The 19,595-nt window shown below is 54.5% G+C and overlaps 2 protein-coding genes across 7 annotated transcripts in view; both read right to left on the minus strand.

The window, feature by feature from the left end:
• TFEB (transcription factor EB) overlaps positions 1-684 on the minus strand; it is a 49,946-nt gene extending 49,262 nt beyond the window's left edge. For 3 of the 4 annotated variants that reach the window (XM_084968083.1, XM_021098672.2, XM_084968085.1), the window contains exon 1: positions 409-684. The gene's annotated coding sequence lies outside the window, so the exon portion shown is untranslated. Of the gene's footprint in view, positions 1-384 lie in introns of all 4 variants that reach the window. The other variant, XM_021098675.2, reaches the window with a different exon arrangement.
• Positions 685-2,080: 1,396 nt separating this feature from the next.
• Positions 2,081-19,595, minus strand: part of PGC (progastricsin) — a 28,799-nt gene continuing 11,284 nt past the window's right edge. Inside the window, exons 1-9 of one of the 3 annotated variants that reach the window (XM_021098676.2) lie at positions 13,706-13,806; positions 9,955-10,105; positions 9,436-9,553; positions 8,151-8,269; positions 7,485-7,684; positions 5,568-5,690; positions 4,360-4,507; positions 3,539-3,637; positions 2,081-2,379 (exon numbers count right to left, since the gene is read on the minus strand). In XM_021098676.2, coding sequence (XP_020954335.1) covers positions 2,227-2,379; positions 3,539-3,637; positions 4,360-4,507; positions 5,568-5,690; positions 7,485-7,684; positions 8,151-8,269; positions 9,436-9,553; positions 9,955-10,068 — 1,074 coding nt within the window. In that variant the 5' untranslated portion in view covers positions 10,069-10,105; positions 13,706-13,806 and the 3' untranslated portion in view covers positions 2,081-2,226. 3 annotated transcript variants of the gene reach the window in all.

Raw genomic sequence — 19,595 nt, forward strand, 5'->3', positions numbered from 1 at the left:
GAAGTGGGCGCAGGGCCCACACGCCCTCAAACTTCTTGCAAGTTCACTCCCACGCCTCCCGCCCCTTAGACTCCCAGCTCCCGGGCCGGGAAGGCCCATGCCCGCCCCGGCCCCTCCCGCCTGGTTACATAAGGTCTCAGAGAAGCCGCCCCCCGGCCCAGGCCTGAAGGGAGGGGCTGGAGGGGCTCCCGAGCACCGCGGGCAGCGCCGCCCCGGCCATGCGCCGGGCGTCCCGGGCTAGACAGACAGCGGGGCGGGTGGCAGAGCGGCGCACACGGTCTCGCTCCCCTTTCTAGACGACACCCCCACCCACCCACCTGTCTCCCGGACCCACGGGATCGGAGCAGGGGAGCCTGGGTCGGGGGTTCCGGGCCCTCCGCTCACCTCTTGCCCCCTGGTACCGCTCACCTATCTCTGAAGGTCAATCCGTCCGCCTCCCGCGCCCCGCGGCTCTGGCAACTTGTCCCAAGTTCAGGTGTCCGGCCCGTGAGCTGCGCCGGCCGCCCCCTCCCGGGCTCCTCCGGCTCCGCGCCACTAGGGAGGCCCGCCCAGTCTGCCCTTCCCTCTGCAGTCGGCGCCGCCGCCTCTCCCTACGTCCAGCCTGCGGCCGCCGCCTCCGCTGTCACCGAGCCCCGCGCCCGGCGCCGGGGCTCCTGCTGTCACTCGGCATCCACTTCCCGCCGCGCCCGGCAGAGGGCAGCATCGGATACTGCGGCCCCGCCCCGCCCCGCCCCGCCCCGCCCCTCGCCGGCCTGCCGCGATGTCCGCTGGGAAATGTAGTCCTCCCTGCGGCTCCGATAGGCACGCCGGGATTTGTAGTACCGCTCTAGTCCAGCCTCCTATAGGGACTTGGCATTTAATTTGGAAACTTTGTTCCAATTCGTTTCTATCCCTTGTGCAAGTTTTCTTTCTCTTTTCAGTAAGTGATGTCCGAACCACAGCTTACTACAGTACACCCTGTGGCCCATCTGACCCCCAAGGAGAGGCCTACAGCAGGAGTCTAGGAAAATTAGTTGTAGAGTTCCAGATGGTGTGCTGTTGCCATAGAAACCCTCTCTGTCAAACCTCAGTTTCCCTCCTAGTTTGGAGTGGGGTACCAGGCCTGGATCTTGAGCATAAGGGACAAGTTTGGTCAGTGTGGTGAAGGAAATATGACTGTAAAATTGAGCCCACCTCCCCTCCCATGAGTTCTCCATTTATACCCTCTTCCCACATAGACCTCATTAGCCCAGTCTTGTAGGTACCCCACCACCACCACCACCACCACCGCCATGTGGCCGAACAGAAATTTCCTGCCTGCTGGAAGTTACAGGATACTGAGCTATCTATCATTCTCTGCTTTCTCCTCCTCTCCATACCATCTTGTCCCCCCACCCCACCCCATGTCCTAAGGATTACAAGGATGATGTCCAGAAGGACAAGACCTCTTGCTCATGTGGTTAGAACAAAAAGGCTTGATTTTCATTTTCATGTAATTCAAGTAGCAAAGTCCATGGTTAAGAGCCAGGCCCTGGGACATAGGAGTCTGAGTGAAGATATGATCAGCTTGACTCAACCCAGATCTTTGGAAACCCTCCTGGAAACAGGTTCTGGTGCCATCAGCCACCTCCCTAAAGGACCCATGACAGTTACAAGTGCACATCAGCATCCAGCCTTCCTCTGAAAACTCCTAGTGCAAACCTGACCATAGATAAGAAGGAGGCGGCCTAGATTTAGGAGACGTTGGCCCTCTAGTCACACTGCTAGTACACATGCCTGGGGTCACTCGGGTGGTCGTTTGGTAAAGTGCAGAGCATTGGATTGTCCATTACAAAGGAACACCCTGCTTAAAGGCCACTGTCTTCCCTCTCCGGAGAGACACTGTGGACTTCCAAGCTTTGAGGGATACGGGGCCCATCCCCAGGCCCTACCTTCTGCCCTATTTCCCTGAGAACATCAGTGCCCCACTGCAAACCTCCTAGAAACTTGGGGAGACCATGATCCAGCAGGAGCCAACTGGCCCTTGGCTCTCATTCCCCCCATTCCCTGAGACCAAGAGCTGCCATGCAGCCACACCTGCCCTCTAGAAACAACAGGCTGGTCAGCATGGAGAAGAATGATTTATTGTTAGAGCAAGTCCAGAGTCCAGAGAAGGAAGGCTGAATGCAGTAAGGAAGTGCAGAGAGAACCCCCTGTAGGGTGGGGTGCCGAGAAGGAAAAGGGGACCCAGGTGTCCAGGGGCTGAGTCTAGGCAGCGGTGGCGAAGCCCACCCTGTTGTTGCCCAGGTCGAAGACGGAATAGTAGGACCTGAGGAAGACGTCCCCGAGGATCCACAGGGGCTGGCCATTCTGGGAGGACACGTAGGTGGGCTCGACCCCCACCATGCAGAAGCCGTCCTCCTGCACAACACAGAAGAGCGACGCTCAGACACCTGCTCACCCGTAGATGGCACCGCTCAACCCAGAGCCCCAGACCAGCGGCCCAGATGCAGAAACAGGCCAGCTAGAGCTTCTGGAAGGCTCACAGGCCAGCTGAGCTGCCACAGCCAGGCCTGGTGGGAGATTCTGGCACAGGTGAGAGCAGGCTGCCATGGCCCTCCCTCTGGGGGGACCTCCTTGACCCCCTCCTGCTCCTGATTTGGAGCAGGTCAGCTTCATGGAAAGCCTTGGAACCAGACCAACTCGGGTTCAAACCTGACTTTGCCCTGATCAGCTGTGCAGCCTGGGGTCCGTTACTTAACCTCTCTGACCCTCCAGGTTTTTACTTGTAAAATAGAAATTAGTGCCTTCCTCACTGAATGCTGTGATGTGTGAGCAGGATGACGTTAAGTGCTTCACTCAGTGGCTGACCCTAGTCAGTGAGGCAGCTGGGCCTCAGGCCCCCGCCCCACAAATTAATAATAATTATTAATAATAGATGACATGCTGCTGTTTCACAGCCTCATTCCAGAGAAGGGGGTTTAGACTCAATGAGTGGAGAAACGAAATCAGTGCCGCAAGGCGTCAAGAAATGGTGCAGGTAGAAACTCCTGCTGTGATGCAGTGGGCTTAAGAATCCGACCACAGTGGATCAGGTCGCTGACTGCAGGGATGTAGGTTTGATCCCTGAACTGGGAACTTCCGCACGGCTATTAAAAAAAAGAAGAAGAGGAGGAGGAGTTCCTGTTGTGGTGCAGTGGAAACGAATCTGACTAGTATCCATGAAGACGCAGGTTCGATCCCTGGCCTCACTCAGTGGGTTAAGGATCCAGCATTGCTGTGAGCTGTGGTGTAGGTCAAAGATGCGGTTCAGATCCCGCATTGCTGTGGCTGTGGCGTAGGGCAGTGGCTGCAGCTCCAGCTCCAATTTGACCCCTAGCCTGGGAACCTCCATATGCCACAAGTGCAGACCTAAAAAGCAAACAAAAAAAAAAAAAATAGAAGAAGAAGAAGAAGAAGAAGAAGAAGGAAGGAGAGAAATGACACAGATAAGGAACCCAATCATTTCTGACTCCTCATCCCCCTCCTCCCACCCTGACGGTGTCCCCACTGGCTCAGCTTGCACAGGGCCAGGACTTACCTCGAGGATGTAGGCGGAGGGTGGCAGAGGGAACTCCACACCATTGATGATGAAGGTGAAGGTGGGCAGGCTCTGGATGTCTTTACAGTCCACGAGAAACTGCAGAGAGGAGCAGGGCCCAGCTGCCTCATCTCCCCCCTGAGAGTCCCCACCAGCCCCACCACCTCAGCCCCTGTGGTCCCAGACCTGAGCCGCAGGCCCGCGTGTGGATTAGAAGTTACATCACCAATAATGCTGTTTTTATACATGAGGGTGCGCATACAGTGGGTGGGATGTGGGGAGAACTGAGCATCTTTCTCCCAAAACATGCCTCTGGCCTGAATTTCCCCCACAAAGCCCATCCATCCACCAGTGTGCGTGGGAATGCATTATTATTTTTTTTAATTCAATGAAGTTTATCAAATTTATAGTTGTGCAACCAAGGAATGCATTCATTAGGCAAACCTTGGGTGCGCTCAGGAGGGGTTGGGGATCTGTGGAGGTGACAGAGGTATGGATTGAAGGGTTGTCCCTAGTCACTCACAGACCTGGCCTCACATTCTAGTTACTCCGCTCTTACAACGAAGCCCGGTGGGGGTTTAACCTCTTTCCTCTCAGGGGCTGAAGCTCAGGGAAATCCAGCCTAGTAGTGACCTCCTCACACCCCTTAAGCACAAGCATCTGGCCCCATGAATCAGCCTTCAGGCCCCCAGGAGCCCCCGGCCCCAGGCATCCCAGCCTTGGGGCGGCTAGAAGCATGGAGGCCAAGAATCAGGCTATTCTGGTGCTCCCGGCAGCAAGCACAATTGCCCCCTGGCTGTCCACGCCTCCGCCACACGCACCTCTCCATACTCGTTTTCCTCGGCCCCCGTGGCCTGCACGAGGTCACTCAGGTAGTCCTGGGGCACGGTGAGCAGAGACGTGCCGGTGTCCACAATGGCCTGGCAGCCCTCAGAGCACCAGCCAGAGGCCTCGTCACCAATGAGGAACCTGGACAGTGAGGAGATGGGGGGCGTCAGCACCTCCCAGCTCAGGGTAGCTGGGGGTCGGGGGACAGCCAGAGGATCAACGGGCACCTCAGGAAGATACGGACTCTGCAGAGGCCAATCCAGCCACCCCCTGGCTTCATAGCAGAGTCTGTCAAAGGCCACCTGAATGGCCATGGAATCTCTTTCTTTTTTTTTTTTTTTTTTTGTCTTTTGTCTTTTTTGTTGCTATTTCTTGGGCCGCTCCCGCGGCATATGGAGGTTCCCAGGCTAGGGGTTGAATCGGAGCTGTAGCCACTGGCCTACGCCAAAGCCACAGCAACGCGAGATCCAAGCCGCGTCTTCGACCTACACCACAGCTCACGGCAACGCCGGATCGTTAACCCACTGAGCAAGGGCAGGGACCGAACCTGCAACCTCATGGTTCCCAGTCGGATTCGTTAACCACTGCGCCACGACGGGAACTCCTGGAATCTCTTTCTTAAAAGCTCCAAGGATGGGACTTCCCATCGTGGCGCAGCGGAAACAAATCCAACTAGGAACCATGAGGTTGCGGGTTCGATCCCTGGCCTCGCTCCGTGGGTTAAGGATCTGGCGTTGCCGTGAGCTGTGGTGTAGGCCGGCGGCTACAGCTCCGATTGGACCCCTAGCCTGTGAACCTCCATATGCCACAGGTGCAGCCCTAAAAGACAAAAAAAAAAAAAAAGAAAAAAAAAAAGGCTCCGAGGATGGTTCCAGAAACGCTGAAGGCCAGGGCTCCTAATTCTTTGTAAGTACTTTGAACAAATTACCTCACACACACACACCCAGAGACCCCAGTTTCTAATCTCGACATCCCTAGAGTCGGACTACAGGGTCTGAAATGTCTGGGGATCCAAGTCCCGCTGCTTCCTATGCTGTCCCCACCCCACCTGTCTTCTCCAGGCTGACCTGGGCCTTGACACTCCAGCTGACGTCAGCTCTGACTTTTCGGGCGCAGGCCTCCAGGGTCCTCTGTCCCCACCCCCCAGCAGTGTGTGTGTGACAGGAAGTGCCCACATCCCCAGGTCCCAACACAGACTCACTCCTCGATGCCAATCTGCCAGTATAGCTCCTGAGTGACGGGGGCCCAGTAGATCTGACCGGTGTACAGGCTGCTGTCCACACCCCCCAAGACGAGTTCTCCCCCGTCCTGAGAGCTCTGCTGGCTGCGGGAGGTAAAGTGAAAGGTGAGTCAGGGAGTGGCTGTGGAAAAAGTCTTCCCTGTTGAGACGTCACCCCCAGAGGAAAACAGAGGTCCTGCCCCAGGCTTCAGACTGGGGCTCCCTCAGGGCAGGGCTGTGTCTCCCCTCAGACGGGGACTCCCTCAGGGCAGGGCTGTGTCTCCTCTCAGACGGGGGCTCCCCGAGGGCAGGGCTGTGTCTCCCCTCAGACGGGGGCTCCCTGAGGCAGGGCTGTGTCTCCCCTCAGACAGGGGCTCGCTGGGAACAGGGCTGTGTCTCCCCTCAGACTGGGGCTTCCTGAGGGGAAGAGGCTGAATCCCCTCATCTTTGACTGGAGCTTGGAATTCCCAGTACTGTAGGCTCCCCGATGCTGCTGCTCTGAAAAGTGCTGCCCCTGGGGAAGCTGCTGGTCGTCTGGCCCCGACCCTGCCCCGTGCTGCCTTCTCCTCTCCCTTTCACTTCATGCTGCTGGTGGAGCCTGTCAATGCGGAGCCAGACCCGGGCCCGGCTTGTTACTTTTCTGCTGGGATTGGAGGCAGGTAGGGCCTGGGTAGAAGAGAGCCCACCCCCCCGCCCCCGCCACCCCTGTTAGACAGTAGATGAATCGAAGCTCCTAAAGGCAAGACTCAGAGTACTTGTAAACAGAGGTCAGCAACATTAGTGACAGGATAATATTGTCGAAAGTCAGATTCAAATAATTAAGCCCCAAAGAGTAGCTGTTGACTGTCTCCAGAAGGGGGCTGTCTATTTTGGAGAGCACACAAGGAAAAGTCCATCCCAGGCCACACACCCCTTCCCACCACTTGGCTCTGAGACCCAGCCTCATAAATAACCACGGGAGTTCCTGTCGTGGCACAGCAAAAATCCGACTAGGAACCATGAGATTGCAGGTTCAGCCCCTGGCCTCGCTCAGTGGGTTAATGATCCGGCGCTGCCACGAGCTGTGGTGTAGGTCGCAGACACGGCTCGGATCTGGTGTTGCTGTGGCTGTGGTGTAAGCCGGCAGGTGCAGCTCCAATTCAACCCCTAGCCTGGGAACCTCCATATGCCGCAGGTTTGGCCCTAAAAAACAAACAAACAAAAATAAAAAAATAAATAACCGCCATTGGCTGTGTTTGTGGTAAGGATAACAGCGTGTTAGGAGTTCGTGGTGGACCTGGACTTGAACCTGAAGCTTCCAGGATCTGGTAGAACAATAGATCCAAGGATCTGCAAGCAATAAATTACTACACAAAAGAGGTGTCCGGATGGAAAACATTTGGTCAGGGGTAAAGGAGCTGACCCAGACTCCGGGCAGGAGGTAAGGCCAAGAGGTGCTGAGGATCAGCAGCTGTACTCAAAGCCGAGTTCAGCCAGAGGAGGGAGAGGTTTTGTCTGGGCCAAGAAACACAAAGAAGGAGTTCCTGTCGTGGCTCAGCGCTAACGAACATGACTAGCATCCATGAGGATGTGGGTTCGATCCCTGGCCTTGCTCAGTGGGTTAAGGATCTGGCGTTGCTGTGGCTGTGGTGTAGGCCGGCAACTGCAGCTCCTATTCCACCTCTAGCCTGGGAACTTCCATATGCCGTGGGTGCGACCCTAAAAAGACAAAAGACAAAAAAGAGAGAGGAGTCAAAGTAGAGGCCATGGGGGCCAGGGACAGACTCAGGAAGTGGGGAAGAGTCAGAAGCCCAGGAGGAAAGGCCCTGCTGCACGATGGCTGGGAGACCTCCAAACCCCAAAGTGACCAGCCCCAGTCGTCCCCGGTGGCAGGGCTGAGGGGGGCTGGGCGGTTCTTACTTGCTGAGGTAGAAGCTGAAGACTGGGCTGGTGAGCGCATCCTCCTGCAGGAGGCCCTGCATGGCAGTGGTGGCCCCACCCGCAGACAGGTCGGGGTAGGCCAGGCCCATGATGCCATCGAACTGGGCATACAGGAAACTGGTACCTGGCTCTGTCTCACTCAGGCCGAACTCCTGGTCGGGGACCTGGATGCTCTGGATCTGGAGGAGACACAGGATGGGAGGGGACACATGTCACTCCACCCACCTCCCCCAGACTGGCCCCCACCTAGACCCCTCAAGGGTCTGATCTCTCTTCCTCCCTGGCCTCTGCTTCTTCCCTTCTTGACAGGTTTGCACAAGCTACCTGCTCTTCTAAGGAGCCATTCCTGGCTGCTGCAGCTGCCTCCATCCCGAGGCTCTAAGCTCCTTCAGGAAAAGGACCAGGTCACCCCAACCACCATGGTCCCCTCAGTGCCTGACCCCCGATACCCCTCTGTGAGGGTTCAGTGAGCCAATGGATGAGGCTTTATGGTACTGACTTCCCAGCCTGTAGTGCCAGAGATGTTTTCCCATATTTTTCAGGGCCTCCATCTAAGTCTCTCCATCATCAGACGCTGAGACCTACAAGGTTCGAATCCAGCTCGGGGCCCTGTCTACCTTCCCCACATCCCAGGGCATCGGTCACCTTCAGGGTGTCGTAGCCGAAGAAGCCAGTGAGGCTGCCACTGCCGTACTGCAGGGAGAAGGTCTGCCTGTCGGTGGAGTAGGTAGAGGACTTGCTGGGGTTGAAGCGGGCATGGGTGGCTGCAGGGGAGGCAAGATTCTGGAAGTCAGGCTGGGCCACGCTCAGACCTGCAGGGCTCCTCCACTGTCTCCCAGCCTGTGCTGACGTCTAGGGCCCACATCCCACCCCCGCCACTGAGTCAGGAGGTGGCCAGCTGATGTCCCTGACATTGGAAGGTCCAAAAGAACTGGCCAGCCCTGACCCTGAAGCCCCCTCTAATGCTCTGACGGCCAGAATCTTGAGACACCCTAGGACAGTGACCTCCCTGTGGGCAGGTTGTATAGAATTTACCTCCGTCTCCCCGGCCCCCAGCAGATCTGACACACGGTGAGGGCCGAGAGATGACTCATCAGACAGAGGGGTGCTGCTGGGGCATCTGTGCCTTCCTGAGCCTCCCCTCACCCCAAGTAGCCAGCCACGCCAAGATCCTGTGATAGCCAAGCGTGGGGCCAACGGCGTTGGGGGGGGTGCGGGTGCCTTCTGGTCTAGAGGTGTCAAGACCCAAACCCCAAGGCTTTGATAGGGACCAAGGCAACCCCAGGAGTGAACATCTCCAAACACAGCTACAGGAGTTCCCATTGTGGTTCAGCAGGTTAAGACGTAACTAGAATCCATGAGGATGTGGGTGCAATCCCTAGCCTTTCTCAATCGGTTAAGGATCCAGCATTGCCGCAAGCCGTGGCATACAGTGCAGATGCGGCTGAGATCCCACGTTGCTGTGGCTGTGGTGTAGGCCAGCAGCAGCAGCTCCAATTGGACCCCTAGCCTGGGAACTTCCCTATGCCGCAGGTGTGGCCCTAAAAAGACAAACGAACAGACAAACAAATACAAGTGGGAGACCACACCTGTACTGTTCTCCCGCATCCCTCAGAGACAACCCTGCATCATGGGAAAAGTGTCGTAGCACCGAGAGGGATGGATGGCATCGCCCACAGTGAACAGCACCGGGCAGAAGGGCTGGGCTGGGCCGGAGTGGGACCAACGAATATGTACTGGGGAGCGAGGAAGGCAGAGGGGCCACCCAGCTCCGTGCCCAGCTTCTTCCCCGTGGCCTGGGCATGCCGTGTGACCCTGGCCGAGTCTCTGGGCCCTTTCAGGACTGAAGCCCCGCCCCCAGCAATCTTTAGGCAGCATGGCCCTTCCCCAGAGGGTGTCATTACCCTCCCCTGCCCAGCCCAGCACTCACTGCAGGCCAGGCTCTTGCAGTAGACAGAGGGCACCCACAGATTGGAGGAGCCGGTGTCAAAAAGGACCAGGAAGTTCTGTGGTGGGGTCCCGATGCTGATCTCGCCAAAGTAGGCAGCCTGGGGGGGCGGGCATAGGGCAGGCCAGTTAGCCCTGGGGGGACCCAGGGACCTTCAGGCCTAGCCTTCTTCGTGGGCAGAATGGCAGCGTGACCAGCCCCTGCCCCACAGCCCACACCAGAAGCAGGGGCCCAAGCCTGCCCTCCACGCTTGCCCAGAACCCCCAGACCCTCTGCCTGAGCCTGCGCAGGGCAGCTGCAGAGGTCTCTGTGGACTTAGCTGCCAGGGCAGCCACTGCCCCTCCCAGGCACTGCTGGGCCATCGAGTCTCCAGGCTGGCAGGTCTGGGAGAAGGGGGCAGGCCCCGGGGGCCAGATGAGAGGGTGCCGCTTGCAGCCCAGGCCTGGCCCTCAGCCTTTGGCAGCAGGGAGCTCAGGAGCCTTGGGAAGGGTCAGGACTCACTTCCAAGTAGGCCATGGGCTCCAAGGCCACGCTGAAGTCGCCGAAGCGGTACCTCTGGGCGGGGTCGTACTTGTGGGTCTTGAGGAACTCCTCCAGCAGGCCCTTCTCCTTCATGGCCTGACGGATGGACTTTAATTTCTTCAGCGGGACTCTGCGGAAGGGCTGGGGTCAGGGCAGGGCTCCCTCTCTCCCACAGCGCCTCTCTCTCTAACTGTACACCTCAGACTCCCTGCCACTCTGTCCCCGTGTGCTGATGTTTGCATGGGTCTGTGTGTCTCCCTTTTTCCCTTTTTCTTTCTCTCTCTCTCTTTTTTTTTTTAGGGCCACACCGTTGGCATATGGAAGTTCCCAGGCTAAGAGTCCAATCCCGGAGCTGCAGCTGCCGGCCTACACCACAGCCACAGCCACGCCAGACTCAAGCCGCATCTGCTACCTATACAGCAGGTCACGGCAATGCTGGATCCTTAACCCAGTGAGCAAGGTCAGGGTCGAACCTGCGTCCTCACAGACGCTATGTTGGGTTCTTAACCTGCTGGGCCACAACAGAAACTCCCTCCCCTTCTCCATCTCTGTCTCACTCTATCTCTTTCTCCCTCTACTTCTCTTTTTCTTCCTCTCTCTTTACAAACTCTTCTCAAGATTTGGTCCAACGGGTTCCCTGGGGGCTCAATGGGTTAAGAATCTGGCATTGTCCCCACTGTGGCTCCGGTCACTGCTGTGGTTTGGGTTCAATCCCTGGCCCAGGAACTTCCCATGCCGTGGGCATGGCCACAAAAAAAAAAAGACTCTGAGATTCAGAAACCTTCACCCACACCTGCACCTACCCTCCTCATGGGTCCACAGTCCATTCCTGGTCCTCTGCTCTCGAATATCCCATAAACTCTTTCCCAGGAAGGGAAAAGGACTCCAGACATTACCCTTTGCAGAACTGGGGCATTTTTAAAAAAGGTTTCAGAGATGGCGTGTTCACCCCCAAGAGAGTTCTCGTGTATAGCGGCCCTCAGGCACCAGATACCAAGGCAACGGCCTTAGACCAGGGTTCAGAAGACAGGGTCCTAGTTCTGCCCATGCTGCCACCTGTCTGGCCTGGGTCCCATCACTGTCCTCTCAGGACCCTGGGATGGTGGGGAGTTTGGCCTGGGTGGCCTGGGGGCCCAGATCGGTTCTGGGACTAGAACTTCTGAATTATGGGTTTCTGCCCATGTCCCCCCGAGACCTGCTTACTGCCATTGGCTGGGGTTCTCCGCAGGCCCACCCAGACTTGCTCCCAGCTCCAGAATTCCTGCTTCTTTCACTTCTTTCTCCATCTTGTCCCCATTCCCTCAGGACCCTGCATTCTCCAGAAATTCTTTGCTAAACCCGTTTTCTTTGAGCTATGAAGGCTGATAGTTGCTTCTTGCTACCATCGCTGCAGGATGCATATATACATATATATATATATATATATATATATATATATATATATATATATATATATATATTACCTTTTTAGGGCTGAATCCGAGGCATAAGAAAGTTCCCAGGCTAGGGGTCAAATCAGACGTGTAGCTGCCAGCCTACACCACAAGCCACAGCCATGTGGGATCCGAGCCGTGTCTGCAACCTACACCACGGCTCATGGCAACGCCAGATTCTTAACCCACTGAGCGAGGCCAGGGATCGAACCTGCGTCCTCATGCATACTAGTCAGGTTCATTACTGCTGAGCCACCACAGGAACTGCCCGGAATTTGCATATTAAAAGAAGTTTCTGAGAGAAATCATCTCTTCACGCCCCCAAAATTCAGTTTAATGTGGAAACACAGGCAGTGTGGCAGGCCAGGAGCCCTCCCGACATCTGTGAGCCCTGCCACCTCATTCCCTTCCTCCGACACCACAGCATATAGAGATTACATGACTGCTGTTTCTGCTTAGATGATTTTGGCATATGCCAAACAAATTGGGGGCCTTAAGGAAACGTCTAGCAAACGTCTCCGTATCCAGAAATAATTGTACCGGCCATTCAGGGTCTGCTTGGGTGGCAGTCACCCCTCTTCTCTTAGCTCCAAGTCCATCTTTTCTCATCACTGGGAAAAGGATGGTGCTTCTCCCTTTCCTGGAAGTTTCCTGAGGGCAGAGGCTGCGTCTCCTCCCGCCTCTGCATTCTGTCTGACACTGACTCGTGCCGCTTATCGCTCTAATCTAGAAATCCCAGAGCAGCAGCAGGTCGCCCCTTGCAGACCCGCATTTGCAGACCAGCAGCCGGGCCCCAGACTCACTTGATAACCGACGCCTCCAAGAGTTGGAGGCAGACCAAGGCCACCACCATCCACTTCATGATGCCCATGCCCATCTGGCCGCAGCAGAGAAGTGACCCTACGTCGTGTGTCGCCGTGGAGTGAAGGCCCGAGCGCTCCTTCCTGCTTTATACCCCTGGGGACGCAGCCTGGGCCCCGCCTCCCTGCCCTGGACAAGCATGACCTCCATCCCCGACGAACCCCGGGCTCCGGGCCTCAATTGTTTCTGTGTGTTTTCCCCTGTGAGGGCGGCCACAAAGCGCTCTTCATCATATTGACTTTTCGGTAGAAGCAGTGGCAGCCAGGAGCTGCAAGCGATAAGAGAACAAAGAGCCCAACGCAGCAGGGCCCTGTTGACTTCTTGTCCAGGAACCAGAGGTGTGAGGTGGACACTTTGGGGCGAGGGCCCGAGAAGGGCGGAGTGAGGACAGTAGGATCTGTCGGCAGGTTTTTCTGTCCTCAGGACTTCTGACACTGTGCAGCAGATAACTCTGCTGCCTCTACCAGAGGTTGAAAAGCATCCCTGGCCTCTGGCCCCTAGATGCCAGCGGCACCCCCAGCTGTGACAACCACACGTCTCCAGGCATTTCCGAATGTCCCTTTTGGGAGCAAAAATGTTGAGACTCGCTGGTATAGTGGTGAGGCACCCAGAGGCTCCAGCACCTCCAAGCCCTTGGGGGACACAGTGTGGGGTGTCCAGGGGATGGGGGGTCCATAGCTACGATGAGGGTAACGATAACGGTGGTAGTGAGCGTGGTGCTGATGGTGGTAACGATGGCTCTTTTCTCAGCAGGGATGCACGTGGTGGAGCTGGGTGGCCAGTGGCTCAAGTCAGAGCTGGGCGGCGGGGGGAGGTTTGGGAGGTTTTCCTGGTCAGATGGGGCATTTGGAGAAATTCTCTTCATAATTCGGCAAATGCTCAGGACATGCTCACAGCGTAAGTCATACTGGTTTCTTTTCTTTTTTGGGCTGCGCCATGGCATAGGGAGTTCCCCCGGCCAGGAATCAGATGCGAGCCACTGTTGCAGCAACATCAGATCCTTAACCCACTGTGCCAGGGCCAGGGATCAAACCCGCGTCCCAGCGCTCCCAAGATGCCACCGATCCCATTGCACCACAGTGGAACACCCTACTGGCTTCTGGGTGTGCCTCTGGCATTAGTCTAGGACAGCAGGAGGGCTGGGCAAGGGGACGTGCAGGCCCCTGATGCTGCTTTTCCACGTCTTTCTTCTTCTGTCTCATTGCGCCTCTGCCCACGTCTTTAGTTCTCCTAAAACCCCTGTGTGTCTACCCTCTTCCCCAGCCCCTGCCCCTTCCCCATCACCCTCTTCCCCGGCCCTCATCGGCCTCTTCTTTGGCTCCCAAGCCTGATCTGCTGTGTCCTCCTCCGTTCCTCATTCCCAGGTCCTCCCTGCCTGCCAGCTACAAGCTTCTCATTGCCTGAGGTGACCTGGAGCTGGCCTAGCGCCCACTCACCTGGCATAGGAGAACTCGCCATTTTAGGGCAAGTGGAAAAAATCCCCAGGCCAATACCCTCTCTGCCACCCTGTACCCCTCACTCAGGGCTCCAAACAGATTTCCCAGGCCCTTGAGCCCCAGGCAGAAGGCCAAGACCAGGCCTGCCAACCGCCGATGTAATCCAGCCAATGGGGACTTTCCACTCTGGCCCCTGCCACCCACTGCACAGCCAGCACCCTGGAGCCTCCCCCCAGCCCAGCCTGTAGGGAGGAGGAGAGGGAGGGCACTAGAGGTCTGCCCAGGCCTGGCACAGAGAGGGAGGTACCTGCCTGACTGGGTCTCAAGGCCAAGTCAGCTCCCATTCCTCCCTGTCGTGTCCAGGGACATGCTGGACTCTGGAGTGAAAGGCAAGGTACTGAGTTGGGGCCATCCTTGGGGTGGGAGAATCACAGATTTGATAGAGCAGGCAAAAGAAAGCCACCCTCTCCTTGGAATCACATCCTATGAATAGAGCAGAATCCATGGGGTCCCCTAAGTCCCCTAAGAGGCCAACCAGACTCCCCAACATGGGCCTTGGCCTCTCTGGCAGAACCCGAGGTGTCTAATGGCTGTGGGCTAACCGTCCCCAAACCCCAGTCACACCACATCCCTTCTGAGTATCCCTGGCTTGCTGCATTGAGCCAGGCCACCTGCTTGGCTTCCAGGCCCTGGGGCTCTGAGCCCCTGTCTGTCTCCTTGGGGTCCTCAGAAGTTCTAAGTCCTTGTCTGCCCCCCGCCCCCCAGGACCCAGCCCCCCCTTCCTGGAAAGCCCATTTCTCTTCCTTCTACATGTCCGATTCAGCCCATCCCTCAGGACCTCTCCTCCTAGAGCGAGAGTCAGAGGACACCTTTGAAGTCATTCAAGGGCAGGAGTTCCCACTGTGGCTCAGGGGCTTAGAACCCAACTAGTATCCATGAGGATGCAGGTTTGGTCCCTGGCCTTGCTCAGTGGGTTAAGGATCCGGTGTTGCCATGGGCTGTGTTGTAGGTCGCAGACACAGCTCAGATCCCGCATGGCTGTGGGCCAGCCTGGGAGCTTCCATACGCTGCAGGAGCAGCCATAAACACACACATACACGCACACACCTCATCAAAGCCTAAGTAAAAAAGATCCAGACTCATCACTCTGGCCATCAGGACACACTCAGTCTGGCCCCCCTCCTACAATTCCGTGCTCATCTTCTACTATGAGCTGACACTGGCTCTGTGCTCCAGCCATGGCGACTTTTTCTTGCTCTCCAGGAGGCCAGTTATTTCCCAGCCTCCACACTTTGCTCCGTGCCGTGTCCTTCATTGGCAATACCCTTCTCAAGCATCTCCACCTGCAAGATCTCATCCTTCAAGACCCCTGTACAGATGCCACAGAGCCTTCCCTACGGTGCCCACCTGCTCTCAAACTGGCCCCTATTGTGGAGAATTTTGCTTTTCCTCTCCTTATGGTATTTATTCCATACCACCTTATATCCCAGTGGCTTGACCCAAATCCTATCACTTGTAACAAATAAAAGAGATCTTTTCCCACACACAGCCCCTTAAACATCCCATTCACCTTTCAGAGTGAATACAGAAGTGATGCTGGCGGAGTTCCCGTCCTGGAGCAGCAGAAACGAATCTGACTAAGAACCATGAGGTTGCCAGTGTGAGCCCTGGCCTTGCTCAGTGGGTAAAGGATCTGGCACTGCTGTGAGCTGTGGTATAGGTCGAAGACGCAGCTCGGATTCTGCATTGCTGTGGCTGTGGTGTAGGCCGGTGGCTGTACCTCCGATTGGACCCCTAGCCTGGGAACGTCCATATGCTGCAGGTGAGGCCCTAAAAAGCAAAAAAAAAAAAAAAAAAAAAAAAGTGATGCTGGAAGCTGGCAGTGCCTCAAGAGGAGATGGCCGCAGGAGTTCCCGTCATGGCGCAGTGGTTAACAAACCCGACTAGGAACCATGAGGTTGCGGGTTCGGTCCCTGCCCTTGCTCAGTGGGTTAACGATCCGGCGTTGCCGTGAGCTGTGGTGTAGGTTGCAGACACGGCTCGGATCCTGCGTTGCTGTGGCTCTGGCGTAGGCCGGCGGCTACAGCTCCGATTCGACCCCTAGCCTGGGAACCTCCATATGCTGTGGGAGCAGCCCAAAGAAATAGCAAAAAAAAAAAAAGAAGAGATGGCCGTGATTAGCCCGCACACCACCACTGCCAATCCCTCACCTGTGGCAGACATCACTAATCAAACAGCTCACTCTCTCCCATGGCGCTGAGACCTGGCCTAGGATCCCTCCCAATCTAGTGCTCCACATAGCCATTCTCCATTTTGAAATGACAATCCTCAAGTCCTTTAATGGAGGGTTTTGGGAAAAATTCTGGATACCAGATTTCATTTAAATTCTAATACCTATACGGAGTTCCCACTGTAGCTCAGTAGGATAAGAACCTGACAGTGTCCATGAGGATGCAGCTTCAATCCCAGGCCTCACTCAGTGGGCTAAGGATCCAGCATTGCCACAGGCTGCGGCATAGGTCACAGATGCAGCTCGGATCTAGTATTGCTGTGGCTAGGGCGTAGGCCTCAGCTGCCGCTCCCATTCAACTCCTAGCCTGGGAACGTCCACATGCCACAGGTGCGGCCCTAGAAAAGAAAAAAAAAATGCTAACATATATTCTTTAAAGAAAGAAAACCAAGGCAACCTGAAATGACAACTGTTTGCATGATTCTAAATTACTAAATTATCTTCTAGCTCTTAATGTACACGCTGAGATTTAACACAGCCGTAATCAGTGTGTAAATGCTACTTCTGTTCTGCTCTCATTATTTAAGATTACTACATCCACACTTCCGAGAATCGAGATAAGCCATGTTCTTATCACTTTCAGTGGCTGTGCAGGCCTCTATCATCTTGGGAGCGAGCATAACTCGGCCCTGTTCATTGGGTTGATTCTGATTGCTTATTTCTATTGAGAGCACTTGGGCACAAACTAAACATCAACCCAAGGAAGAGAGTAGTGGGTTCCTTGTTATCAGGGTCCTTCAAACAGAGGCTAAAGGAGAACTTTTTGAGGAGTACAGGAGGAAGGGTCTCTTGTAGCAGGTGAGAGACTGAGCCAGGGATCAGAGTTTCTCCGTGTATGCTAACCTCTGAAATAAATTCACACAGCTAAGAGACCGCACCTCAACTCCAGGAACAAGGACTTTCTAAACCTTAAGTCTTTGACAACTGTCTACATGAATTTTAGTTACAGCTTTGGCTGTCATCTTGGTTTTATAGTTTATTCCTTAAATTTTGTAGGGTTTTTTTTTGTTTGTTTTTTCAGTTTTTGTGCTTTTTAGGGTCGCACCTGTGGCACACGGAAGTTCCCAGGCTAGGGGCTGAATGGGAGCTGCAGCTGCGACCTACACCACAGCCACAGCAATGCTAGGTCTAAGCGGCATCTTTGGTCTACACTGCAGCCTGTGGTAATGCCGGATTCTTAACCCAGTGAGCAAGGCCAGGGATTGAACCCGCATCCTCATGGATACTAGTCAAGTTCTTAACCCACTGAGCCACAATGGGAACTCCATAAATTTTGTATCTTATACTTATACCATTCTATTAGTTCAATCAAACCTGTTGGGGGCAGGAGTTCCCTGATGGCTCAATGGGTTAAGGATCCAGTGTTGTCACTGCTGTGGCACAGGTTCAGTTCTTGACCCCGGAACTTCTGCATGCAGAGGCACGGCCAAAAAAAAAACTAATGAATTTTAGAAATTAAAAAAAGAGGAGTCTATGGAGTTCCCATTGTGCCTCAGCAGGTAATGAACCTGACTAGTGTCCATGAGGACTCAGGTTTGATCCATGGCCTCGCTCAGTGGGTTAAGGATCTGGTGTTGCCGTGAGCTATGGTGTAGGCTGGCAGCTGCAGATCTGATTCGACCCTTAGCCTGGGAACCTCCTTATGCCGTGAGTGGAGCCCTAAAAAGACAAAAGACAAAAAAAAAAAAAAAGAGGAGTTTCTGCTGTGGCACAGTGGATTAATTTCCAGCTTATCTCTGTGGAGGTGCCAGTTCAATCCCAGGCCCAGCATAGTGGGTTAAGGATCCAGTCTTGTTGCAGCTGCGGTGTAGGTCAAAGGTCTGGCATGGATTCAATCCCTGGCTGGAGAACTTCCATACGCCATGCGGTGGCAGAAAAAGAAAAAACACAACACTGTTGGGGACAAACCGGATCTGAGGTGGTTTGTTTTTTTTTTTTCCCCCGTAATCAAAGATTTCTGCTTTTTTTCCTTTTGATATAATTTTCAGATTAAAGTCACATAGTTCAGAGAGTTCCCTTAAACCTTTCATCCAGAATCCCCTCTTGTTAATATCTTACATCATAACCAAAGTACAATAATCAAAGCCAGGAAATTAACCCTGGTCTAATATTATTAACCAATTTATAGACCTTATTTGAATTTCACCAGTTTCCCCACTAATGTCCTTTTTCTGATTCAGGATCCAATCTAGTCTTCCGCATTGCATTTAGTTGTCCTGTCTTGTCTTCCACCCATGACCTCGCCTTGGTTTTTCTTTGCCTTTCATGACCTGACCTGACTCCTTCTGAAAAGTACCGATCAGCCCATTTGGAGAATGTCCCTTCGTTTAGGTTATTCGGATGTTTTCTCATGAGGAGACGGCGGGCATGCATTTTGGAGCAGAAACCTCAGAGATGTGATACCTGTCTCAGGGCTTGCTCTCAGGAGTCACATGATATGAATGTGTCTTATTACTGGTGATTTAACCTTAATCACTTGGTTAAGGTGAGGTCCACCAGGTTTCTACCAGGTGAGTAAGGTGAGGCTTTTACCAGGTATAGCAACTATCTTTCCCGTAATAATTAGTACTTTCTGGGGAGGCACTTTGAGACTATGTAAGTATCCTGTTTTTCATCGCTCTCCTGCCCATCAATTTTCACATCCGTTATTGGTTCTTGCCTGCAGCAGTTGTTATGGTGGTGCTGATGATGGCCTTTTTTTTTTTTTTTTTTTTTTCCTTTTCTAGGGCCGCTCCTGCGGCATGTGGAGGTTCCCAGGCTAGGGGTCTAATTGGAGCTGTAGCCACCGGCCTACGCCAGAACCACAGCAACGTGGGATCCGAGCCATGTCTGCAACCTACACCACAGCTCACGGCAATGCCGGATCCCCAACCCACTGAGCAAGGCCAGGGATCGAACCCACAACCTCATGGTTCCTAGTCGGATTCGTTAACCACTGCGCCACAACGGGAACTCCTGATGATGCTTTTCTATTTCCATCATTCCTTCTACATTTATTACTTGGAACTTTACTGTAAGGAAAAGCTAAGTCCAAGGTTTTAAGATAGACTCTTCCTTCCCTACCAACATATCCCATCATTGAAGTTGTACCAGGCAGGATGCTTTATATTTGTTTCATCAGGCAACTTCACACCAGCCCCACAAGGTAGGTTACCTTATTGCCATTCAATAGTGAAGTCCCGTGGAGTTCCTGTTGGGCTCAGCAGGTTGAGAACCCAACATAGTGCCCGTGAGGATTTGGGTTCAATCCCTGACCTTGCTCAGCAGGTTAAGGATCCAGCATTGCCACAAGCTGAAGTGTAGCTTACAGATGTGGCTCGGATCTGGGGTTGCTGTGGCTGTGGTGTAGGCCGGCAGCTGCAGCTCTGATTCCACCCATAGCCCAGGAACTTCCATATGCCGCAGGTGTGGCCTTAAAAGGAAAAAAAAAAAAAAATAGTGGTGTCCACTTTACCCGTCTCTATCTCAACAGCCCAAAACTGATTTCTGTGTATGTAAATGGATAGATAGACAGACCGATGTTTTTTTCCCTCTGGTCTGTTGATTGATGTACCTTTGCTCGAAGGCCACAATGACTGTCCGGCTTAGGTGGAAAGGCAG

This window comes from Sus scrofa, chromosome 7 (assembly GCF_054392235.1).
Source record: "Sus scrofa isolate SSC_HxYL_T2T_F1_AM1 chromosome 7, Sscrofa_HxYL_maternal_Yorkshire_Landrace_v2.0, whole genome shotgun sequence".
Lineage (NCBI taxonomy): Eukaryota > Metazoa > Chordata > Mammalia > Artiodactyla > Suidae > Sus > Sus scrofa.